Raw genomic sequence first — 24,240 nt, 5'->3', positions numbered from 1 at the left:
CCCTATAGGCAGAGTTACCTGCCTACCTACAAACCAGACTAAATACCTACCAAACTAAGTCTAAAGTTAGTTTGTTTAGTAGGTAGGTAGTTAATTTTGCAGTTACATTTGTAGCAACTTGACAACTTAGCCTGTCAAACCACCTACAGACTAAACTACCTACTTATTAATAAACAACCTCAATAACAAATAACACACCAAACCAACTACAATCTCAAGTTCCATCACAGATATGACACTGGCCTTTGTACAAGCTTTCAAACATGCCGAAACGAAAGGGAGACAATGGTATCGGTCCTGCTAGGTGTAATTTTACAATGGAGGAAAATGTTTGTGAAGCTACAGCAACAACGAAACAGTGAAAAAAGGTAAAATAAAAACTATGACAGTCCATACCATCCTCTTCATGCCATCCAGATTTGTGTCCATTGTCAAGTTTTCTTTCTTTTTTGTGTTTTTCTGATGACAAGATTGCAAAACACGCCCATTGTTTGTTTACGCTCATAACACATTCTGTCTTGTCTCGCGCTATTGATGACAGCACGCACGTTGTTAATGATGGCATGATTTGAATGGTTGGGTAACGTCGTATAGTCTGACATGTTTCTTGTTCACGACACGTCAAGATTTTACGAATCAAAATCGCACATCTGACTGTCGTAACAGACAAAAAAAATTGTGTAGTCTAAACGGGGTTTTAGACTTACCTGCCAGACTATCTGCAGAACTACAGTATTCAGCATAAATGAGTACAATTTCCCTTTAAGTGGTCTCAAAGCTGGCAAAAGCTATGAACAGAGTGACTCTTTTATCTCACAAAGTAAAATGTTGTGTACAGAAGTGAAATGTAACTTCGCACACTGTTGCCAAACCACAGTACACATATTTAGCCTTTTCCAAGGCCCATATTTACAAAACAGAGACTTCTGGGAATCTATACTCTGGTCTCATGAGACCAAGCCAAGAATTTTGGATCTAAAAGCATCCAAAATGGTATGTTGTTGCTAGGGGAGGGTAAATATTTACAAAACATAGACTTCCAGGGGGGTATTGCACAAAAGCAAGATAAGGGATTAAAGCTGGGATTTTCCAGTTATCCTGGCTGAATTTAGCCCTGACTCGGTTGCATGAAGGGAGGCTAAATTAATCTACATTAAGTTACTATGGAGATTTACACTTTGCAGCTAGCCTGCTCCGGATCAGGCTAACAAACAGGCTAAGATTAATCTTAGTGATTTATCTGTTAGTTCTGCTGTCAATCCTTCTAGAAATTAATGTTTTACAGTCACTCCATGGTCTTCTGCAAATGTTGCATCATTTTAAACAATATATATCATGCATTTAAAATACGACATATACTGTCATTCATCTAAGTATCCCTATTTTAGTGTTGTTATGAAGACTGTTCATATTGCTGTTAGAGGTTTGATGAATGCATATATTATTGCATTTGTTGAGATTATAAGAAATGGCTGATGAAGTTGCAAATGTGGTTTTCATTTAAGTCCATGACGAGGTCAATATGTAGTGTATATATAGGCTTATTCTAAATAAATGTTCCATTTGTTAGTCTTTTTCAACTCGAATAAAGGAATAATAAAATATATTATTTGAAAATGGTTCTACTCTTGAGGATGGCAACAACCTTATAAATATTTTTAGTAAACAACAATATACCTTTATATGTTCTGGATCATCTGATTCTTCTTTTGAAGTTCTATCCAAACCTGTATGAGTTGTTTTCTTATGTTGAACATAAAAGAGGAAAAAACTAAATACTATGGAAGTCAGTAGGAGCCACCAACTGTTTGATTACCAGCAATCTTCAAAATATCCTCTTTACACAAAATTGACATGACACCTCAAGCCTTCTGGAGTCCAGTGACACGATCTCATCATCGGCAGATGTGCCTTCCCTCTGCCATATTCAACAGAACTTGTATTGATAGTTTTGACAGGACATGCCCAAGCCTATGATTTTAATAAAGAGAAGTCACCAGCGGATCATAGTCTGGTGGCTCCAGAAGTGTTAGTGTGTTTACCAGACACTGCAAGGTAAGGCAAAGTCAGACAGTCCACATAACAAAATCTAAATACTTGATTGTTTTCCATGTGCAGAAGTACGGCAGTAATGTACCTTGTATGAAGAGGCCAGTCTCTCTTGCTGGGCCAGAGTCAGTGGCTGCCCTTACCAAAAAGTAGTATACTATAAAATAAGTTTATTTTATTAAGTATACTTAAGTAAAGTTCAAGTATATTTAGACTTTTTGTAAGTATAAGTCAAGTATACTTAAATGTCATTTTAAAGTATATTTGTGAGAAGTACATAAAGCTCATTTCTGAGAAGTACATAAAAAGTAAACTAAAAGCATACTTTCCTATTTTTAGTTTAAAAGAAGTATACTAATGCTTAGCTGTTCACTTCTGATGATTGTATTTAGGGTCCCTCACTGTGTCCCTTCCATCACTGGCTTCCCTTTATTCAACTCCAGGGCCAGCTCCTCTGCTGTGGTCAAGTCTTGGGTTGGAGGGCCACCCCCCGTGCCAGATATATGAGCCTTTTTTTTCAATGCTAAAATCAACACAGACAATAAAATATGGCAGCAGACACTATTCACCAAATTTGTCTTTTTTTTTCACACATCAAGTCACTTACCAGCCTGCAAAATGTTCTTGTACTTGCTGCCAGTTCCTTTTTTGGCCAGACACGCTTGTTCTTTAAGAAGGATAGATAGATAAAAGAGATAAAATAAATAAACGATTAGATATATAAAAAAGAGATCAAATTATCAGATTAGATTAAATCAATTAGATAGAAAACTAAAAACCTAAATAAAAAATAGATAAAAGAGACATGAGATAGATTAATAGACAGATAAAAATGAACAAAATAGATCAAATACTGTAGATACGCATAGTGGATAAGTGGGTAAGCCTGGCAGACAATAGCGGACCAACTGAATGCATAAGTAGTCCAAATAACCAGTGCTCAACTGAAGCCATCATAATTACAATTCAAAGGAGTTATTTGTCATTTCCCTAAATTAACAGTTGGACACCTTGCCTTAAATGTGACCAGTGGACATGCATGTTACTTATGCAAGCACACGTATGATTAATTGCAAACACTTATACACTATGCGCATCTACAGTATTTGATCTACAGTATTTTGCTCATTTTTATCTGTCTATTTAAATTTATCGCATCTATCTCTTTTATCTATTTTTATTTATTCATTTTTTCTATCTAATTGATTTTATCTAATCTATAATCTGAAATAAAACTTTGTCTTTGTTTTATTAAAGAAGCTGTATTTCCCTTTCTACATATTATATGTTTCACCTCTTTATATGTTTTCCATTAGAAGCTGTTGCCTCAGTTGGCGAGAAGTATGCCGCTCGGGTTTTATTCATTTTTGCATCATTGATTCTGTGATCGATCCCGTGGTCTGTTTCAGAATGCCGTGAACGTGCACTTATCCCAACTATCTACACTTGGCTTGACATAGCTGCACGCTCTCATCCTGGCTTAGCAAATGTACAACAAACTAAACCAAACTTGGAAAAGACCAGACAGAAAATTTGAAGTAGTTTTAAAAGCTTGAAGTTTTAAGGTTTTCAGTCTGAAAAATAACTAAAAAGAATCCATACTCCCAGAATATATTTTGTAAATATGTTCGTATTTACAAAACATAAACTTCTGGGAATCCATACACTGGTCTCATGAGACCAAACCAAGCATGGATCTAAACGCATCCAAAATGGTATGGTGTTGCTAGGGGAGGGTAGTTAGTTTGGTAGGTAGGTAATTAGGTAGTTCTGTTGGTATATATTCACTACTTACCTGCCAAACTACTTACAGTCCAAACAACATATCTACCAGACTCACTACTGACAGACCAAAACTGCCTACCTGCAGAACTAACTACCTTCTTCACTTCCTACTTACCAACTTAATTAACTAAAGCTGTACTAAGGCCTTGCACAACAAATTATAATGTTAGATTCTCTGATTATTTTTGCTTTTTCCCTCATTATTATTATTCTTTTCTATCTCTCCAGAGAGAATGCTGAGAACATGTACTATTTCTCCTCTCTGGCTTTGACGCTGAATGAGGAAGAGGAAGGTGTGTGTTGGACGGACAGCAGGCTGAGGCCAGACCAGCGGCTGATGGAAGCAGGACGCTGGGACGAGGCCAACATAGAGAAACAAAGGCTGGAGGAAAAACAGAGAGCCACAAGGAGGAGGAGAGAAGCTGAGGCCTCCAAGGCCGTAGATGAAGGTGAGGGGAAGTCCAAGGTCACACAAGATGGTCTTCTGTGACATTTGGTTGGTACAGGTTTTTTGTGAATGAAAACCATGAAAATATAAATTCCAGTTGTCAACTTTTGTGCCACAGTTTAGTAAGAACAATCCCAGTAGACTGATCTTAGACTGTTCTCCTGGTGATTTTGTTGTTTTGCGTTACAGGACAGGGCTTTGAGGGTTACAGGCCGCTGTGGTTCCACCAGAGGACAGATGAAATGACGGGAGAGACCATCTACGTTTATAAGGGGGGTTATTGGGAGGCCAAAGAAAGACAAGAATGGAGTATGTGTCCCGATATCTTCTGAACACACAAAACAATTGACTAACTCTGCAGATAGACAAAAGAGGAATAACCCTCTACATGGACTAATCAGGGCCTTGGGACTACAGAAGTAGTGGAGACAGGATATGAACACCTGTGCTGTTTGATCTCTTAGAGAGTGTGTGTGTGTGTGTGTGTGTGTGTGTGTGTGTGTGTGTGTGTGTGTGTGTGTGTGTGTGTGTGTGTGTGTGTGTGTGTGTGTGTTTGCAGCCCAATGAAATATATCTTTGCCTGACTCTTAAACAGACTACTAAAATGGGGGAACCAGGAAAATGTTCTCTCAGATGTTCACCTCAAAGATGAGTGTGTGGGAGAAATGCCCCGTTGAACTCTTCTAGCTAAGTGCCGCCCCAGTTTATCTTCCAAAGCAAATCAGGTTCTTTTTATTCAGTACAACCCCATCATGAATGCACTTTCCTCTCTTCCCAGCATCTCTTACAGTGAAGTACACTGGACTGAGTCTTGTTTATAAAGAGATCATATCAAAGACGCTCCTCCCCGTCCCATGCTGGCCTGGACAGCACATGAACAAACACATATGAAGCAAAGATTCAATGCAACACAGTGCAGCTGCAACATTTCTGTGAATTATCAGATTGTTCAGCTTATGTACTACGTTTAGTTTCATATCAACAACAATACCATATTTGGGCAAAGGAAATTCTTGTATTTGTATATCCCAAAGAATTAGGAGCATAATCAGGTTCTTTTTTGGACACACAGCTGAAGACTTTCTCCCTGGCAACGCCCACTTTGAATAACTTTGAATAACTAATGACAGTTAAGATTCATCTCATGTCTTCAGTTAGCCAATGAGCTTCAGGCAAGCATTAAAAGAGTCCCTGTGTCTGTTGTATTGGACAGTGTAGGTATTCTGACACAAATGTGTTTTAAATCCATGAATTGTCATGCACATTAATAAGCTGCTTCCTGCACTGGCTTAGAGTCTCCAGTGGTTATTATCATGTTACAGTAACTGCCACAGTAGAATGCATATCAATGCAATTAAACAAATTCTTTTTTATACAATCAGGATACTTAATGAATGAATGAACGATCAACCAAAAGTAAAAAAAAAAAGTCACCCGCTTGACAATACAAAGTGTTCTACTGAAAACACAAGCAAACAGCTTGCTGATTTTGATTTGTGTTTAAAATATGCTTGCATTTAATAGCAGTAGAGACAATGGATTAAAACACCCAAGTGTTCCTGATGAAGGGGATTGCTGTATTTCACATTACAATGCGGCGATAGAAAAGTACATTGTAGTACATTTTTAAACCTGGTATTTTAGTGCCCCATAACAGAAAGACCGATTTTAAAATTCTTCTGGAAGTTATAAATCATCAGGACTCAGGAGTGATAAAAAAAAATTACGTATTTCAGTTGTTTTGCTGAGCACTTTGAAACTGTAGACCCATTGCAAAGTTGTATAACTTCAGTTACGTTCACAGAAACAAATCAACAGTCTTTGGTTTAGAAAGTCCTGTTCTAAGGCAGTGGGTTGAGACCTGACATCTCTGGAGATCAGTTCTCAATTTATTTCTGATTGCTGTCAAAAATGTTGAATTAGGCTGGAGGTTTAATTTGGTGCTCACACCACCATATGTATTTTGTGATAACCATAATTATTACTATTATTAAGGAAACAAAAGTAATGATGCCATGACATCCTAATAAATGCTGTTTTGGTATAAACCTGAACTTTAACCAAGTTTACTTGTAAATTGATCTTTTAATTTAAAATGATCCAGCTAGTCAAAGGTTCATTTTTGACAAGCTGTCAATGTATGATTATAAATGTTAATATTTCTGATTAAAACTCACTAACTTTTTGGCACTTTTTGTCTATATACTGTCGTTAGGAATGTTTTGGTATCATGCAGAATGACTGAAGGCAGTGTGTTGGAAAGTAATGTGCCCACAAGAACTATTTTTCATCACCAGCAAGGCTGTTCTGTATGATTTTATGAACACAGAGATATGTTACTACTTTTAAACCGTTTGTTAACGCAGGCATATCCTTAGTTTGTTTCCATGTCAGCTCTAAAACAGTGAATGAAGCGCAATGCAACAATTTATGGTTTGTTTGTTCACACTTTCCCCACCTATACATGTAAATGTCATTTTCCTTAAGATTATTTATAAAAAACAAATAAAAGCTTACATTTTTGTTACATGGTTCACCAATTCAGGATCTGAGGTGGTAAAAACAAGTGTTTTTGTCAGTTAGGATTAAATAAAAGTTGTTTCAATTTCAGAAAAGAAACATTTACATCTTAAAGCTTTAGCTCAAAAACAGCAATGATAGCAGGAGTCATTTAATTAATGTTTTATAATCTCCAGTTTCACAGGTTTGATTTTATTGTGCAATGATAATATAGAGATCATATGCGAAATGTGGAATGTAAATTAACCAAAACAATGCACAAACTCAAACAATAGATAGAAATCAAAATGAGTACTGTTAATATTAAAAAAAAAAAAAAAAAAAAAAAAACCTTTCTGGAGAGGCAGAACAGTGTAACTGAATAGATCTGGGAGTTAAAATCACTAAAAACATCTCCATTTACAATACAATTAAAATTAAATGACGTTGAGATGTTCACAACTCTCAGCCATTAAACTTTGCCCTGAACAGCCACACAATGCAACGCATTTCATCAAATTAAGTTCTAAATGACTTAATCTGAAAAATTCAATCCACCACCCCCCATCAGAATGCATTCAGCATGTTAGGCACTTAGAAATATCTGAGCTCCCTGTTGGCTAGCAGGGGTTCTTGAGGAGATTTTTCAAACACCAAGAAGATCAGCTGCAGCAAGATTTGAAACAGACCCTCATGAAGCTCTATCAACCCAACAGAAACAAGATCTGGGCTAATCAGCTTTAAAAATCAACGAATTAAGCACAACATTTAGACAAGTTATTGTTGCCCTTTCTGAGCATCTTGTTGCCAACCACTTACAAATACTGTACCCGAATCTGTTATCTAAGCACAGTACCATTCAACATCATGAATGACCTACATGACCCACAATCAGGTTTCAACACTGTGGAGGATGAAAGCAGCAGGATGAAAACGCTGGAATCTACACAAGCAGTTAAAAATTCACTTGCTCTACAGCAAACTGACATAAAAGTTAAACCTTAAAGTCACTCATGGAATGTGCTAGAAAATGGTAGAAAACATGGTAGAAAAAAAGATAATCACATCACAACCAGCACTTCTGTAAAGAGTTAATACATTCAACAGATAAAAAAAAAAAGCACTCAAGAGTCTTATTTACAGTCCAGAGCTTTTGCTTTATCTCAGTGTGTTTATGCTATGGTTGCATGTCCAAAAATGATCAAGCATCTGATGTGGCTCAGTATGTCGATGCTGATCTGGTATCTTCATATAATCCCCAAAGAGTGTTTGGGTGGACCACTTTGGCACGTAGTGCAGCACCACTGTATGTAAATCTGTTCAAATGAAGCTCACAGATCTGCTCTGGTCTGGTCTTTTGCATCCCACAGCTCATAACAGTCCCTCATTTTCAAAGCTGGTGTGCAAGAGAGAGAAGGCAAACGGTACAAACTTGACGCCAGCACCGCTGTAGAACTTATTCTGAAACTCCACCCTGAGGAGAGAAAGATTATTTTAGTTTGATTCATTCAATATAAAGTAATAATGTGTTTGCAGCTACAAACGTTGTTCAAATGAATAAATATGGATGTCTAAAACACTCCGGACTACAATAGTACACTGTTTTGTGATGGTGGTGTATATTTGAGGTAATGTACTGACCAGTGGAGTCTGAGAGCATGAAGGAAGGCTGAAAGTCCCTCCATGACCAGCAGGATGGACACAGTGAGGACAGCAAACAGACCAAAAACAGGCACCAGGAACACAATGCCCACACTGGTGTCCACACGCAGTCCGACCCGCATCACCATTGCCCACAACACTTCAGAGAGCTCTGGACAACAACAAAATTGTTTTTTTTTTTTTAAACACACAGTAGAAATATTAAATATATTAAAATAATCAAAATTTTTATTAAAGACAAAACTTTTGTCTTCATTAAAAAAAATTAAGAAATCATTACATCACTCATCTATCATTACATTTTTGTAACTTTTATTTCAGTTAGGTAATTTTAATAAATAGATTGAACTGTCATTCAAGTGGTGCTGGGCAGTATTACGCTATTTTTAAGATTCTGGCAGTTTCAGGGTATATCACTGTTCTTTTTCTTTGCATGCCTGGAGTTTATAGTTTATGTAAGTTTATATATTTTATATAATAGTTTGCTTATTTAACTGTCATGAGTACATAGAATATAAAAAACATTGTGATGTCAAATACAAATTTACTACTGAAAACTTTGGTAATCAAATCAATTTATAAAACAATTTAGTTAATATTTTAAAATGTAAACCTTTTTTTTTTCATAGATGAAAAATACTGTGATATTCCTTAAAAATTAAGTTTTCATTATAATTATTACTTTAAAGAGTACATTCTATTGTTCAATAGTAATATTATCTCTGTCATCATTTCTTTAAGGTAGACAAACTTTTATTTAGGCAGGTTGTAATGAAGACCTTTGGTTTCTATGTGTTTTCTGTAATTGTAGTATTATTTTATTATGCCCAGCACTACACAGAAGGGTATATTACTCACGGGCATGTGCCAGGCTGAGAGCCCACAGGCGGAGGTAAGACGCAGTATTAGAGATGCAGCCCAGGCAGTACTCTATAGTGTGGATGGACTGATGGAGGAAGACATCTGCAAAATCAAACTGTGGAAGAGAGCAAACTTTGTTAGGCTCATAGGGAAAGTAGTTTATTCACACCAAACGATGCACCGAATTGGTTCTCAGTGTTTCACCTCCTCTGATTGGCTGTCAGAGCTTGAGGAGTGGCTGTCTAGACTGGTGCCCTCCTCCATATCGTGAGCATGCATGAGAGAGAGCTCCTCCTCACTGCTCCGCCGTACACGCTGATAACCCTACAGAGAGAGAAGGACTGAAAATCAGCCAACAGCCTTCAGCTAACTGGAGAACACACACAAACAAAAAGAGGATCCTCACCCGGTACATGCCCAGGCGGTCTCTGCCCTTGTGTTGCCAGTAGAGGTAGAGAGGTTTGCCCAATAATAACACCGGCACAGAGAGCACGGCCACAAGCACCAGGAACACCTGAAACCCGGACTATGGGAAAGAGGGAAAATAAATGTCAAGAAAAACAGATGTGCATGTAAAGTGGAATGGACGCATGTATGGTTCTTTGAGTCCCACCTGTCCTGGGTAGAGGGGTTGACTGGAGTCCCCCTGCATCAGGAACATGTTGATGAAGTGGATGAGAATGCTGGGAGCTGTCTGAGAGTCTCTGACTGTGAAAAACAGCCACTTATAAATGATCATGAAGACCAGATAGCCGAAGAGGCAGAGCAGGAAAAGCAGCTCAGGAATAAATATCAGGTACAGATTGAATGTCCGTCTGAAGTGCCTGAACACATGAACATATGAAATATTAGAAAGACCAAAGTCATAAGATTGGAAACATCTATCAAAAATATCTTTTAAAATGTCTCACAGGTGATTGAAAACACCAAGGACGACTCCAAAAGTCATGTGGATTATTCCTACGATCACAGACATCTTCATCTTATAGGAGTTCAGGAAGGTGAGACGGTTTGACGCCAGGTTCCAGATCTACAGTGCAAATAAAATATTATTCAACTCAGATTTAAAAATGATTATATATTTTATAAAGATTATAAAATTATAGCTTGTCATTCAACTATGTAACCTTTCACCCAAGACTTTCACCCACAGTTACTTGTTTTTATGGTGATGTGACGGTAAAGTAATTTGTTTCATTTCATAACACAGCAATAAAATGAAGTCCGAGACCTACCGGGTCAATGCCCAGAGGATAGGGTCCGTTAAAGACTCCTGTGACATTTGGATCCAGTGCAAGAAAGCTATTTGATCTGACTGTGTGTTCACTTGGGAGAAAGAGAAAATGAACATCACATCAGAGCCACATACTGTACAGGAGAATTCTCTGTGTCTGTTGTTTCCTACAGTAAGGTAATAAATAAGATTTATTTTGCTGTCAACATTTTGGACTTGTACAGTTTCAAAGCTGATTTCAACTTTACCATTTATTGACTTAATCAGCTGTCTGACTGCAGAGATTACACTACAGCTCATCAAGGCTGCATTTATTTGACCAAAATACATAAAAAAAAAAACCAGAAACATTGTGAAATATTCTAATTTCTAATTTAAAATAGTTGTTTTCTATTTTAATAAATCCTAATATGTAATTTATTCCTGTGGTGAAAAATCTCAATATTCATAAGCTAATACTCCCGTCTTCAGTGTCACATGATCCTTCGGAAATCAAATGCACATACATTTTCCCAGGATTCTTTAATGAATAGTAAGTTAATAAGAACAGTTTTTATCTTTTGCAACATTATACATGTCTATACTGTCTTATAAACCTCTTCAAAGATAGTGTCATTAAACTCACAATCGTTAGAATTGACTTGCTTTATGTGTGAATTTGGATTTAACAGAAAGGATATACAAGTAGCAGCTGGCTATACAAGTAGCTGATCAAATAAATGTGCTTTAGATTTCATCTTTACAGAAATATGGTAGGCTGTGCCCATATTTTAAAACATTTATTAGATAGAAAATTTATCATACTACATTTTAAAACATATGTTGCACACTGTGTACTATATAATGTTTTATTTATTTTTTTTAAAGGATGCAGTACACAATATTTTGTACTTTGAAAACTCACTTCCAGCCTCCATGATCATACATGGCACGGACGTTCCACCCTGAGCCAAACAGGTTGAGTGACTTGGAGAAGCAGTCGTTGTATATTAATCCAGTGTAGACTGAAAATATACCCATCAACAGGATGATGTAACGGCCCTCAAAAAAAATGTTCCAGATCTAAAAAAAAAAATAAACACGATGATAATCAAACTATAACAAAATTAAATTAAAAAAAAATAAAAAAAAAACAGTAAACTAAATAATGTCTTCGCAGTCAATGACTTTTAACATCCATTTCTAAAAGAATGTCAGAAGGAAGTTAACACTGTCATAACAGCAAGCTGCACATACCTCATTTCTGGTTTTCTTCAGTTTGCGGTCATTCTCATAGAGAACCATCCACAGAGCAAACAGCGCCATGATGATCCCATGCCCGAGGTCTCCAAACATCACCGCAAACAGGAAGGGAAAGGTAATGATTGTATATGGAGCTGTGAGAAGGTGTGATAAAGAAGAAAGTGTACACATCTTATCTAAGCATATGTATTAAGCATTAAGGGCATGTTAAACCTGCTAACATAAAGTCAGTTTTAATGTTAAAATTTAGTGTTTTTTCATTTCTATCCTCTCACCTGGGTTGACCTCTCTGTAGCTGCTTACGCCGTACGCGTCCACTATATTCTGAAAGCCTGAGGTAAACTTGGTGGTGCGTATGAGGGTTGGTGGAGTGTCGCTGCTTGGGATACGATTAACAAATGAGGGAACTGTGGATCCACTCTTCCTCTGAAGGAACAAAACAACAGAGTTAAGAGATGTGTGCACAATTATTAATCAGATGCATCTGAATTACTGCACCTTTGAAATGATGTAAAGTACTCACCGATGCATCCTCTAGAGCTCTCCGTAGTGCAGGCAGATCATTTACGGGACACCACACCTCAGCTATGAGGCACTTGTTTGTGACATCAAAACTGCAAAGGTTGAGGATGTGATATATGGCCTTCATTTTCTTAACTTGGATCACCCAAATGTACACAGACTCTGAGGCCTTGATCAACACCTGCCTCAGGTAATCCTCAGTACGGTGAAGAACCTACAAAGAAACCATCAAAATTAATTCAGGTTCAAAACTATGTCAAGCTAAACCATTTTGCATATGACATTTTAAGTGTTAAACATAACATATAGTGGTTTAACCAGGGGTCCCTAGCAAACTTCAAAGGGGGCAGCAGCATGACTTAAAATATTTCAGATATTTATTATGAAATTATATACTACTCTAATGCTCTGTAATAATCTGAATTAAAATGCTAAAAAAAAAAGTAAACTAGTATATCTCTCAGATAAGCATGCAGTGAAATTTTCTAAGCACAGAACAACCCAATTTAATTTTCATGATTGAACCTTTCTATTTTCATAGGTCTTGAGAGGAACAGCGAGTGTTAAGAGTATTGAATATACATGATTCACTGGTGCCTGTAGTCTGTGAGAAGCTTGTCCATGAACATTCATGTGCTGAGCTGGACAACTAACACAGTTTTCTTTCTCTTTTACAGAGCAGTCACAAGCAAACGTAAATGCTCTCAAACCTAACCTGCCCCCTACATTCCTCTACTGCATGGCTGTCTTGAACTGGTTAGACTTATTTGGATTTACGTCACTAATTTTTCCTAATGTGAATTCTATTACATAATCATTCTGCTTTTTTAGATGGAGTATCTGAAGGACCTGCAATAAAAACCCTTCCACAATTACAGCCCATCATTTATTACTGTGCATGATGCACAACTCCACAAACCTTCACACATTTCATTTCTATAATTCCTGTTAAAGTGAGATTTTTGGGTAATTTGTACTTTACACAAGTACTATTGAAGCACTTTTTATTCTGTTACATTTTTAAGAAAAAATATATTTTGTTTCTCTGAACAAGTGAGATAATGTTTGTGTGAATTTTGTTAAGCTTTTATTGAAAATAAGCAATCAAATCCTTATTACAACAAAATTAACTGCTGAATTTAACAATTTCAAGTTCCAGCTCCTAGGGCAGAGGTTTCAGTTTAACGTCTGACTTACAGCCTTCCCTGGTTAAGACAATACTGTGGTTTTATGGGATGCTTCAACATGCTGTGCATCAAAGTTGCTTTTGAGACGAATCCCCTGATTTTTTTTTATCTTCAATAAAGATTAAGCTGAGCTTATTAGTAACTAAGTTAAAGGTAAAAAACTGGCCAGTAAATAACTAATCACACTAGTGAGATCACACTTTCACCACACATACTCATTCATGCACCACACAGTCAAAATGAAAAAATGTGTGCGTCAAAGTGTAACAAGTGTGAAACCGAGCTCATCTGGACTCACCGTGTGCAAGTCCTGAATGCGTGTGCGGAGCCCCTCCACCACATCTTTCCTCTCCTCATTACTGTTGGGGTACGGGTAAAGGTGACAGTGGTAGCTATGGAAACAAAAACAGCCTCACTTAAAACTAAAACTACAGTACTTCTACTTATCTTAAGAACAAAAACACTCCAAAAGAAATAAAATTAAGAAATGAAAGCATGAAGTTGCTCCTACATGTAACAGGGAACAAGTTATTTATAATCTTTATGAAAATGGAGCGGCTCCCCACCTGTCTCTGTGGTGCAGTCAGTTAGCACATATATGCAGTAGCTCAACAAAAAGTTATTTAAACCAGACTGATTAACAGAATCACCTCAAGTAGAATGTAGGAAGTTGATTTAAGAGCTAAGTTACCAGTCACAAATCTTCTTTACTTTCTGTCCAATCTGATCTCCCCAGTAAGAGATGAGGAACACCACACTCCTGGTTGGCTCCCCCTGACAAACCAGACAGAGAACAAACAAATTTCATTATTATTTACTTATTTAAATTATATCAAGCATTACAGTAAAAGCTTGGATCAAACTGACCACAGAAAAAGAAACAAATAGGTAGAAAATAAGATTTAACTATAAGTCGTGGCCTAGTGGTTAGAGAGTTTGACTCCTAACCCTAAGGTTGTGGGTTCAAGTCTTGGTCTGGCAATACCACGACTGAGGTGCCCTTGAGCAAGGCACTGAACCACCAACTGCTCCCCGGGTGCCGCAGCTAAATGGCTGCCCACTGCTCCAGGTGTGAGTGTTCACGATGTGTGTGTGCACTTTGGATGGGTTAAATGCAGAGCACGAATTCTGAGTATGGGTCACCATACTTGGCTGTATGTCACTCCACTTCACTCTAAATTTTGTTACCAAAAACATCACAATAAATCAAATGATGGTGGAGATGCAAACTAGTCTCACCGTATCAGGGTCCTCCAGAAACCCGTCTACCTCAGAGTAGTTGAGGATTGTGTAGCCCTTACACACTCTCCAGAGCATTCGCTCAAATGCCTCGATTTTTACTCTCTGGATCAGCCCAGAAATGAACCTGTGTAGGAGGGACAGAGAATTGTGAGCTTTACTTTCAACAGTAACATGAATTCAAAAATTTACATTACCACAGGTATTACCATTAGTAAACCACAGATAAAACCACAACTGCGCCAATGATGAAAATTTCATCACATTAACTGTGAGCCAAAGCAGGACTTGGGCAAGGGCAGTATACTTTCAGCTTTATGTTTTTAAGCACTGCTCACCCAAGCTTGGCTCCAAGCCTCTGCATGCTGGTGTAGTCCATCATGGGTTCTTTCTCTAGGAAGGGAAACTCTTCATACTGGACCTGCGACGGCTCTCTCTGCTCATACACAAGCAAAAACACATTATGAGATTAGATTGACACATGTACACACACATCGCCTAGGTGATCAAGAAGAAGAGGTCAAGAGTTAAGCCTATTTGTAAAGCCACTGCTGGCTGCTCAAAAATCAGGTGACTCCAAGACACCTGCGTGATTCCCACAGTCCTGCTCTCTGTAGATTAATCACTTTCAATTATACCAGAGAGGTCGAACATTACATTTCTTTTTGCTTAAAGGTGCAGTATGTAAATTTTAGCCGCATCTAGCAGTGAGGTTGCGAATTGCAACCAATGGCTCAGTCCCCCGCTCACTCCTCCCTTTAGAAAAGCTACGGTGGCCAACACAGGTAAAGATGTCGTCGGTAAAGACAGCAGAGAGCAATGAGATGTCCTTACAAAGGTAAATCAAGGAATTATATTTACTTAATTATTCAAAAAAAATCGATGTTATTGTGAATGTTAATGTACTTGTTCATCATTGTGTCAGTGTTTTATTTGCAAGAACAACAAAAAAAAAGTTTCTCCGTAGAAACATGGTGGCGACATCCATGTAAGGGGTCCCGCGGTGTATGTAGATAGAAATTGCTCAATCTAAGGTAATAAAAACATAACTGTTCATTAAGTAAGGTCGTTATACACCTCTGAAAACATAGTAATGTATATTATATTGCATTTCGGTAAATAGATCGTTGTAAATATTACACATTGCACCTTTAAACAAGAACCAACAAAAGTTCCAAACCTATGACAGGGAATCACATGACCTACCTCTGCACTGCGGTGCACAAAGTTGCGTGTGATGTGCAGCATGTGTGTGTACTCAGTCAGTTCTAGAAGGTTCTTCTGGAGTTTCTCCTTGTTCCTGGTGACCTCACTAAGCTCCAGTTCCAGTCTCTGAAGTTGCTCCTAAACAAAGCATACAGGAATCGGTAATAACTAAATATCAGCAGTCATATCAATGTTGTAAGCAGTGCAGCATCCCTGAAAGACATCCAAGAAATGACATCCAATAGATACAATAAAATTATTAAATAAAGGCATGACCAACTGATGGATATCTAAAAAAGATTTAAGAAATGGACGATCACAATTCAGTAAGCAAATATTGTAATGTCATCATTGTGGAAACTCTAATTTTGAATGGCAAACATTCTATCATTGGAAATCAATGGAACACTTTTAAACTTTGTTACATTTTGTAAAAATGTATCCTTATCCAACGTATTCCTATGCCCCATGACGCTTTGTGTGAATTATGGGTGTAACTTCCGTTTAGCTGTAAACAATCAGTGAAAGGCTCGCTCTATGAACGCGATAATTCTTTTCTTTTTTTTAACTGGATATAATGAGATGACATTATTAAAAGCAAAAACAATGTACTTTCGACAGACCATGGTTATATATATATATATATATATATATATATATATATATATATATATATATATATATATATATATATATATAAATAATGTAACATACATTGCCTTAATCAAAAATGTTCATTAACTTCAGCATTGAGTGATACTATTTCAAAGTGATTTCTGATTTCCGTCATCATAAAACACAAAAAAAATTATTAAAACATAAAAAAAAACAAAAGGATCTGGGAAGAGATTTGAGGAGAAAAACCAGAGATTCTTGACTTTTGCATTCCAGTGAATTATTAATGGGATGTAAGGTCAATTAAATCGGGGGAAACAGACACCAAATGTGCAGTACATGTTGTCCTTTTTCATGTCAGGTTAAAATACCAAGTGTTATGTTATTCTCATTATGTCCGAAAATAAAACATGAAGGAAAATCGACAGCTCATTCAGTCAAACAGATGGATAAGCTTTATTTGTAGGGCAACCTTATGATTTGAAATGATTTGTTTCAGTCTTCTGGAATAGAAGTTCCCCAAATCGAAAGTGCCACAACACAGTAGGATCGCCAGGAATAAGGTGGATACCTCAGCTAAGACTGAAATCATTTAACAAAACATCTTGAATGGCGCCTATGTCTTAAGCAGCCATAAAAAAAAAAAAAAAAAAAAACAACAATAAGAATAAGAATAAAGAAGCAGAAACTAGGCAACTAGCAGGGAGAATGCAGACCAGAAAATACATTTGAATGCGTCTGAAAGATCAACTAATCTCAAGAGCTAAACAAACGAACAGTGCTGAACTCACCATTATGACCATCACATGTTTGGGTAAAGGTGCAGCTGGGTTCACCTCCTCTTCTGGCAGTGGGATGTCTTCTTTTTTAATTTCCCTCAGAAGAAATCCTGTTATACAAGTCCACTTTGAGTTCATTCTGTTCATTTACTTTGGGGGATTTTGAGGCATTAATGTCTGTTTCTCTGCACTAATCAAGTGCCTTCACAGCATATCCATGTTAACACCTTACTGAATTAACTCAGTTGAACACACTATTTAGAACTCTATATAAAGTAAATAACCTAATGATCCTAGCCATCACTCATTCACAAATATTTTAAAGAAAAAAAAAATTTTGTTTTGCTTAACACATTTCCTACTAGTAATACTACTACTGTTTTTGGTTATAACTCAACCAACATTAACATGTTTTTTGTTCAGAAAGTATTGAGACTCTTTCTTAGCTCCATCAATTTGATTTTTGCCTTTATTAGATGAAGAATTCAACTTCAAAGTTTTTACCCAGGATCCTCTCCATCTCTTCACATCTCTTGATTTCACTGACAAACTTCCGCTGAAAAGAGCTCACACTTGGGTTAAGCTGAAAAGAACAAAAAGAAAGAAAATATATATGTATCAAAACAGATCCAGGATGACTGGAATATTTCACACATATTCTAAACATTCTATACTAATACATGCAATACAATAACTTTCATAGAAGTCAATGTTATTAAAATATATGTTAATAATAATAATTTAGAAAGAATAAGAAAAAAGAAGAAACTGAAATATGAATGTTTCTGAATGTTTTCTGACTTTTACAGTTAAACTTTGTATAAAGCTATGTTTATTAATGACTTAATAATAAGAATAAATATCATTGGTGAAAAGTGTGTTAAACTTTAATGCATTTTTGAAAAACACCAACAGTTTATGTGGGTGTCTAAAAGAGAGGCATCAAACACTTATGATATTCCAACAAATGAATGACGTCAATTAAAATGTAGAAATGTCCACTGATTAAAAGACATGTTCACTTGCTTTAGGGCATTAACGTTATATGGGTGGTCTATGAAAACCCGGTGTGCTGAGTATAGATCTACAGCATTGTTTTGAAAATAGAGACGAATGGGCCAAATATATTTTATGTCACACCGATAGTCAACGGGTGGGGTGTGAGGCTGTCAGCTCAGCCCAAGCAAAGTCAATTTTTCAAACAAGAAATACAAATAAGCAACACATTCACCGACTTACGTCTCTGAACTCCACCAGCCCGAGTTCGCCGAGTTCACTGACGCAGTCGTAAGCGGACCCGGACTGAAGAAAGAGCTGGGCCAGACACATGTCCTCACTCCGAAACAACGAACCCATCTTGACAAAACACCAGAGGGGGTTAAGAAGTGTTAAAACCACCGGGCAGTAAAGTTTAGGTTAAATAAAATCCTACAGCTCCGGGATGGACTCCCCCTGTGGTACGGATCGGGCTGAATAGATGGAGGTCACCGCTGAGGATCTAACTTCAGCCTCAGCCGCTTGATCTGTGACACGTCTCCCGTCTCCAGTCCCAGCAGCCACATCTGACCAGTCAAAACCCCGCTTTTAGTCGTTATTTTAGTCACATCCAAATATCCAGTAAGTTACTGTTGGGTCGTCCATCCCTGGTTAAAGTTCGGTTCAAGTCCTACAAAACCAAGTCTGAATAAAAGCGACTCTCCTCTGTAATTCGCGCAGTCTTCGATCCAGATAGCAGCGAGCTAGACTGCTAACGTTACTGTCGAAGGTGCTTGGCCTCTCATTCAATAATCTACTATCTATGAGTTAATACTCCGGTGATAATTTCACAGACATTCGTATAATATTTAACAGCACTTGTTCCTTGTTCCTTGTTCGTCGTTCGTCATTCGTGCTTTCTCTCTCTCTCTCTCTCTCTCTCTCTCTCTTTCTCTCTCTTCCGAACTCGAACCTTTCCACCAGCCAAAACTTCTTGGTCCGTCAGAGTAGACTCGGCAGCACTTACTTTCTACAGTAGAGCTGCACTTCAAAATAAAAGTCCCCGATCGTTTGTGCTAACGTTACATAAAATTAAACGCTGCGCTACAATTAAATAAGATCAAACGTTTAAATGCAGTGCAGTTAATTACTCTTTGCCGTCTAAATTTAATTAGTATATTTAAAACAATTAGTCTTACAACTGTTTTACTAAATAGAGTAATAGACCTTAACCGGTGTTCCCACAATGCGCTGCTGTTGACACGTGTTTCTAAAGATGGCAGCTTGCATGTATGCATAACTGCACAGTGCTTTTAGAGCTCCTTAATGTTTCATAGTGAAGAACAAGGAGATTTGACACTGCAGGTTTGTTCAGACGATCTAAGTAATGTCAGAAATATCTTTGCTACCAATTTGTTTGGGATTTAATTGCCCTAAAAAAGTCTTTTAATTTTTTTTTATTTGAGCCTTGTAATGTCCATTACTTGACATATAAACATGTCAGTTCACTTTTTTTTTTTAACGTAAATGTACATGCATATGTATTAGTGATAGATGCTGTAACTGGTCACTATTCCATTTGTTTTTTAATGGTCCTGCTGTGTGACAAATTAATTATTAAAGTACAAATAGTTGATGTAATCTCAGTTAATATGAGGTCATAAATCTATAATGATTGTAGATATATTTTCAATAAATTACAGTATAGAACATTGCAGAACGCTGCTGAAACTGATTTAACTGATTGAAAATTAAGACCACCTACCTGAATACAAACTGGAAAAATATTTTTATGTTTAATAATATGGAACATATGCCTTTGATGCAGAGCAAAATGACAGATGTTGCTGTTGACAAGACTGATCCAGCTGGTTCATTATCCAGCACAGAGAAAGAACCAGATGACCTAATAGAAGAGAAAAACCAAGATAATCCACCAGCAGCAGCAGCAGAAGAAGGAGAGGGTGCAGCAGGTGGTGTGTATCGTTACATCAAAGACGATCTCTTCACCTCGGAGATCTTTAAAGTTGAGATTCAAAACTTGCCCAAGTACATTGGTTTTAATGACCTGAAGAAGTTTCTCAACAAGCATGGGATCAATCCTCACAAAATCAAGCTGTTTAGCAAACAGATGTTTGCCTTTGTCACTTTTAAGAACCAGGAGGAAAGGGACAAGGCCATGAAAGCAGTGCACGGCATGCAATGGAAGAGTAAAGTGCTGAGTGTACGGCTGGCCAAGCCCAAAGCTGATCCCATCCTCAAGAAGAGGAAACTGGAGGAGGAAGTGGAAGGTGGACAGCCTGGTACAAAACGTGCTGCGGGTAGCCAGGAGGTAGAGGAGAACGAAGAAGAGCCTCTCAATATCCAGATTGCCAATGCTGTGACACCCTTGTGGAACGTACCTTATGAAGAACAGCTGAAAAGGAAAGAGAAAGAAGTTGAAGGCGTTCTCCAGAAACTGACAAGGTATTTTCTAATGAGTCTGGTGATATGCATGAATGGCTTCCATATTTCTGATAATAGTAAAAATAGATAAATTATGTGACATTGTCAACCATATACAGTGGGTATAGAAAAGAATCACCCCCTTTAAAATAATCACATTGTTATTTGCAGCCTGAAATGAAGACAGACATTTGTTTTGTCCAGCTTAGGGCTGGACAATATATCGAACGATATGACCATGTGCATCTCGTCAGTAAAGCCGGTTCCATGATTAGCGGTAAATCCCCATCACCTGCTTTCAAATGGAGCTGCAGTTAATACACAGAGCCGTAGATCACTGACAAGCTACGCTATATCGAGTTCATTATCAAAGGCGATTCATCTTCAATAATGAACTCGATATAGCGTAGCTTCTCAGTGAACTACGGCCACTCTTCTTTGCAGAACTGCTGAAGTTCAGTTAAATTTGATAATCACCTCCATGCTTTACTGTAGGAATGCTGTTATTTGGATGGTGAGCTGTATTGGATTTCCGCCAGACATATGATTTGGTGTTATATCTTTCACTTGGATGTTATAAGTTGTACAGAGTAAACAGCTGAGTAAAACAAAAACTGTGTCCATCTTCATTTCAGACTGCAAAGCAACAAAATGTGATTATTTTTCTTTTCTATCGCCACTGTAGTTCATACACGAGCTTCTGGTAGTATAACAAGAGTTGGTCAGTAAACAGTAGTTTCCTTCAATATAACTTGCCTCCTTGATATTTGTTCTGTTCTCAGAGAAATTGGCAACAACAACAAAGCCATGCTTCCCTGGCTGTTTGTTCAAAAAGAAAAATTCAACAAAATGTGCTGCCCACTCGAAGCCATACGACCATCACCTGTGCTGGTAAATCATCTATGTGCTCACTGCTCACATAAATTATTCTAATCACAGTCACACTTTAGTTAACTAACCAAAAGATTTTATAAAGTATTGTGGTATTACCAATGCATTCAGTATGCAGATTTTTTTTGGATGGCTTTCAAAAGGGTCAAATGAACATTTCAGGGATTGAATGGACGAATAATTGCATATTAAATCATCCGTTTAATAGAATCTGTGGTTACAGAAATAAGATTGTGATTTGTCCTGTGTTTACAGACAGAGTACAGGAATAAGTGTGAGTTTGTGATTGGAGTGGGAGCAGATGGAGAGGATAAGACTGTGGGCTTTCGTTTGGGTAAGTATAAAGGAGGATCCTGTGCAGTAGTGAGTCCATCAGAAACCACCCATGTGTCTTCAGAGGCCAAGAGGGTTGTGCAGGGTTTCCAGCAGTTCATCAGGTGAATGAATATTTACTTTTATTTACTGCTGATTATTCCTAATATGCATCCAAATCCAGCCATATTTATGAAGTGGAATGTGTTTTGAAGGGTTTTTTTATTTTGGGGGCAAAATATAAGTTTGCATTACCCATCAGCCATTGAAGTGTTTTGTGTGTTGGTGTTGTAAACAGGGCAAACCCGTATGCAGTATACAGTCCAGAGACTTATGAGGGTCATTGGCGGCAGCTAACAGTACGAACAAGCAGGATAAAGCAAACCATGGCCATTGTTTTCTTCAATCCACAGGTAATAAGAGATTTATTCAGTGGTTATTTGTGTGTCCACTTTAGATGTTAGTTATGTATTTTACAAACTGTGGAACTATTGTGACTGCTGTTTGAAATATTACTTTTTTAAACAACCTAGAAACTCCAAGAAGAAGAAATTGAGGAACTGAAACGAAACCTGCATCAGTATTTCACCGAAGGAGAAGGAAAGGAAAGTGGCATCACTTCTTTGTACTTTGTGAGAATGGGACAAAGGTAAGACCCTCAAAAATTCAAATAAGATGAATTTAAATGACTTCACACTCATTTATTAATTTTCATCAACCCAGGACATCAGCAGGTACAGAGGACCTGCCATGTGAACATGTGACTGGAGAAGAATGGATTCACGAAGAGCTTCTCGGACTAAAATTCCGCATCTCTCCACACTCATTTTTTCAGGTGAACCTCCTGACCATTTGACTGTCATCATATCATTTCCTGAGAATGCACACTATGATAGTTTAAAGGCATCCAGCGGCTCATTCCTTTATGCCATCATGCATGTGATTCAGAATATTCCATACAAGACATTAATACTGATTTTCAGCTTAAATGTCCTGCATTAGTGCTATTAAAAATGTATAATATTATGATTTTTGATACTGTCAGACAAACACCCCTGCTGCTGAGGTTCTGTACTCTGCTGTGGGTGAATGGGCTCAGCTGGACCAGGACAGCACCGTGCTGGATGTGTGCTGTGGAACAGGAACCATCGGCATCTCTCTGGCAAAGGTGTGGCGTTTGCTTCTAAAAACTAAACAAAATATGAGTGAACAGAGCAACAGTTAGCCTTCTAAAAAAAACAAAAACTTGTGTGTGTTAACAGAGAGTGAAGAAGGTGATTGGCATAGAGTTATGCCAGGAGGCAGTGGAAGATGCTAAGGCTAACGCTGAAGCTAATGGTAGGCCGGAGTGACATTATCACTCTCCTGTTTTTCTCTCTTCATCTCCCATGATCTACTCAGATTTCAAATGTATATTTTAAGGCTTGACCAATGTGGAATTCCACTGTGGAAAGGCTGAAGACGTGTTCCCCACTGTTCTTAATGCTGTCGTATCCCCCAACGTCACGGCAATCGTTGACCCTCCAAGAGCAGGGCTACGTATGTACAGTACTCTCATAGTATCTTGAACTTTTACCTTGCAGACATGGTGTTTTTAAGTTCTCTGCCCAAATATTCTCACTTTTACTAGATTCCAAAGTTATTCTAGCAATCAGAAGAGCAGAGCATCTTAAGAGACTGGTCTACGTCGCCTGCAATGCCAAAGCAGCTATGAACAATTTTATTGAGTAAGTTCATTATTTTCGGTTTAAAGTGAATTAATTTTTACATCAAATTCAGGATAGGGACATCCTATCTATTGTGAATTGATTGCATTTTGATAGGCATTACATATCAGAATGGAAGTGGTTTGAGTGAAAAGGTTGAAACACGAGAGGGATGTCAGACATCACCCAAAAGGGAAATCAGAGGCTTATTATATTTTGAGTAAAGATTAAGACAAACATTTTCTCCTGGCACAATGTTGACTTTCCTCTGAAAATATAATATTCCCATTTAGCACATCAGACCCTACTCCATTTGAATCAGTTATTCTAAAACTTATGTTTATGTCTTGAAGTCTCTGCAGAGCTCCTTCTAACCGTGTGCGAGGATCCCCCTTCCGTCCAGTGAGAGCTATGGCTGTTGACCTCTTCCCCCAGACCATGCACTGTGAAACCATCCTGCTGTTTGAAAGAGTGGACTACAGCTCCAACACCGACATTTAGATCACAGAGACTGGACGCTCTGTTACCTTTACGTATCCCTCTTTTGTTTGCATAAAAACAACCCAGTAAAAACTGCACAAGA

General features: G+C 37.6%; 3 protein-coding genes across 8 annotated transcripts in view; 2 read left to right on the top strand and 1 right to left on the bottom strand.

Moving 5' to 3' along the window:
• LOC109090226 (oxysterol-binding protein 2-like) overlaps window positions 1-6,809 on the top strand; it is a 65,981-nt gene extending 59,172 nt beyond the window's left edge. For all 3 annotated transcript variants that reach the window (XM_042754502.1, XM_042754500.1, XM_042754497.1), the window contains 2 exons: window positions 4,063-4,283; window positions 4,472-6,809. In XM_042754502.1, coding sequence (XP_042610436.1) covers window positions 4,063-4,283; window positions 4,472-4,614 — 364 coding nt within the window. In that variant the 3' untranslated portion in view covers window positions 4,615-6,809. The remainder of the gene's footprint in view (window positions 1-4,062; window positions 4,284-4,471) is intronic.
• A 148-nt stretch (window positions 6,810-6,957) lies between these two features.
• Window positions 6,958-20,953, bottom strand: LOC109100783 (V-type proton ATPase 116 kDa subunit a2-like). 4 transcript variants are annotated; one of them, XM_042754488.1, is made up of 23 exons: window positions 20,906-20,953; window positions 20,706-20,719; window positions 18,761-18,890; window positions 18,568-18,684; window positions 17,833-17,911; window positions 17,341-17,438; window positions 15,935-16,072; window positions 15,067-15,164; window positions 14,729-14,855; window positions 14,181-14,263; window positions 13,788-13,881; window positions 12,304-12,516; window positions 12,056-12,206; window positions 11,775-11,914; window positions 11,443-11,600; window positions 10,540-10,630; window positions 10,216-10,334; window positions 9,918-10,128; window positions 9,711-9,830; window positions 9,509-9,628; window positions 9,302-9,419; window positions 8,423-8,594; window positions 6,958-8,255 (listed from the first exon to the last, which is right to left on the bottom strand). In XM_042754488.1, the coding sequence occupies exons 4-23, from the start codon at window positions 18,682-18,684 to the stop codon at window positions 8,153-8,155; spliced, it is 2,550 nt and encodes an 849-aa protein (XP_042610422.1). In that variant the 5' UTR covers window positions 18,761-18,890; window positions 20,706-20,719; window positions 20,906-20,953; the 3' UTR covers window positions 6,958-8,152. The 4 variants fall into 4 exon arrangements, with proteins under 4 accessions (XP_042610422.1, XP_042610424.1, XP_018969761.1 ...); XM_042754490.1 differs by lacking the exons at window positions 18,761-18,890; window positions 20,906-20,953 and having other exon boundaries at window positions 20,706-20,829; XM_019114216.2 differs by lacking the exons at window positions 20,706-20,719; window positions 20,906-20,953 and having other exon boundaries at window positions 18,761-19,235.
• Window positions 19,511-24,240, top strand: LOC109090225 (tRNA (uracil-5-)-methyltransferase homolog A-like). Its single transcript, XM_042754507.1, has 12 exons — window positions 19,511-19,668; window positions 20,132-20,769; window positions 21,531-21,639; window positions 21,895-22,076; window positions 22,250-22,364; window positions 22,485-22,600; window positions 22,675-22,786; window positions 22,997-23,119; window positions 23,214-23,289; window positions 23,374-23,490; window positions 23,582-23,678; window positions 24,011-24,240. Exons 1-12 carry the CDS (start codon window positions 19,630-19,632, stop codon window positions 24,156-24,158), a joined length of 1,872 nt encoding a protein of 623 aa, XP_042610441.1. The 5' UTR covers window positions 19,511-19,629; the 3' UTR covers window positions 24,159-24,240.

The sequence above is a fragment of the Cyprinus carpio genome, chromosome A5 (assembly GCF_018340385.1).
Source record: "Cyprinus carpio isolate SPL01 chromosome A5, ASM1834038v1, whole genome shotgun sequence".
NCBI classification, from domain to species: Eukaryota; Metazoa; Chordata; class Actinopteri; order Cypriniformes; family Cyprinidae; genus Cyprinus; species Cyprinus carpio.
Note: the sequence above shows the minus strand (reverse complement) of the source record. Positions and strands in the feature narration are given on the sequence as shown.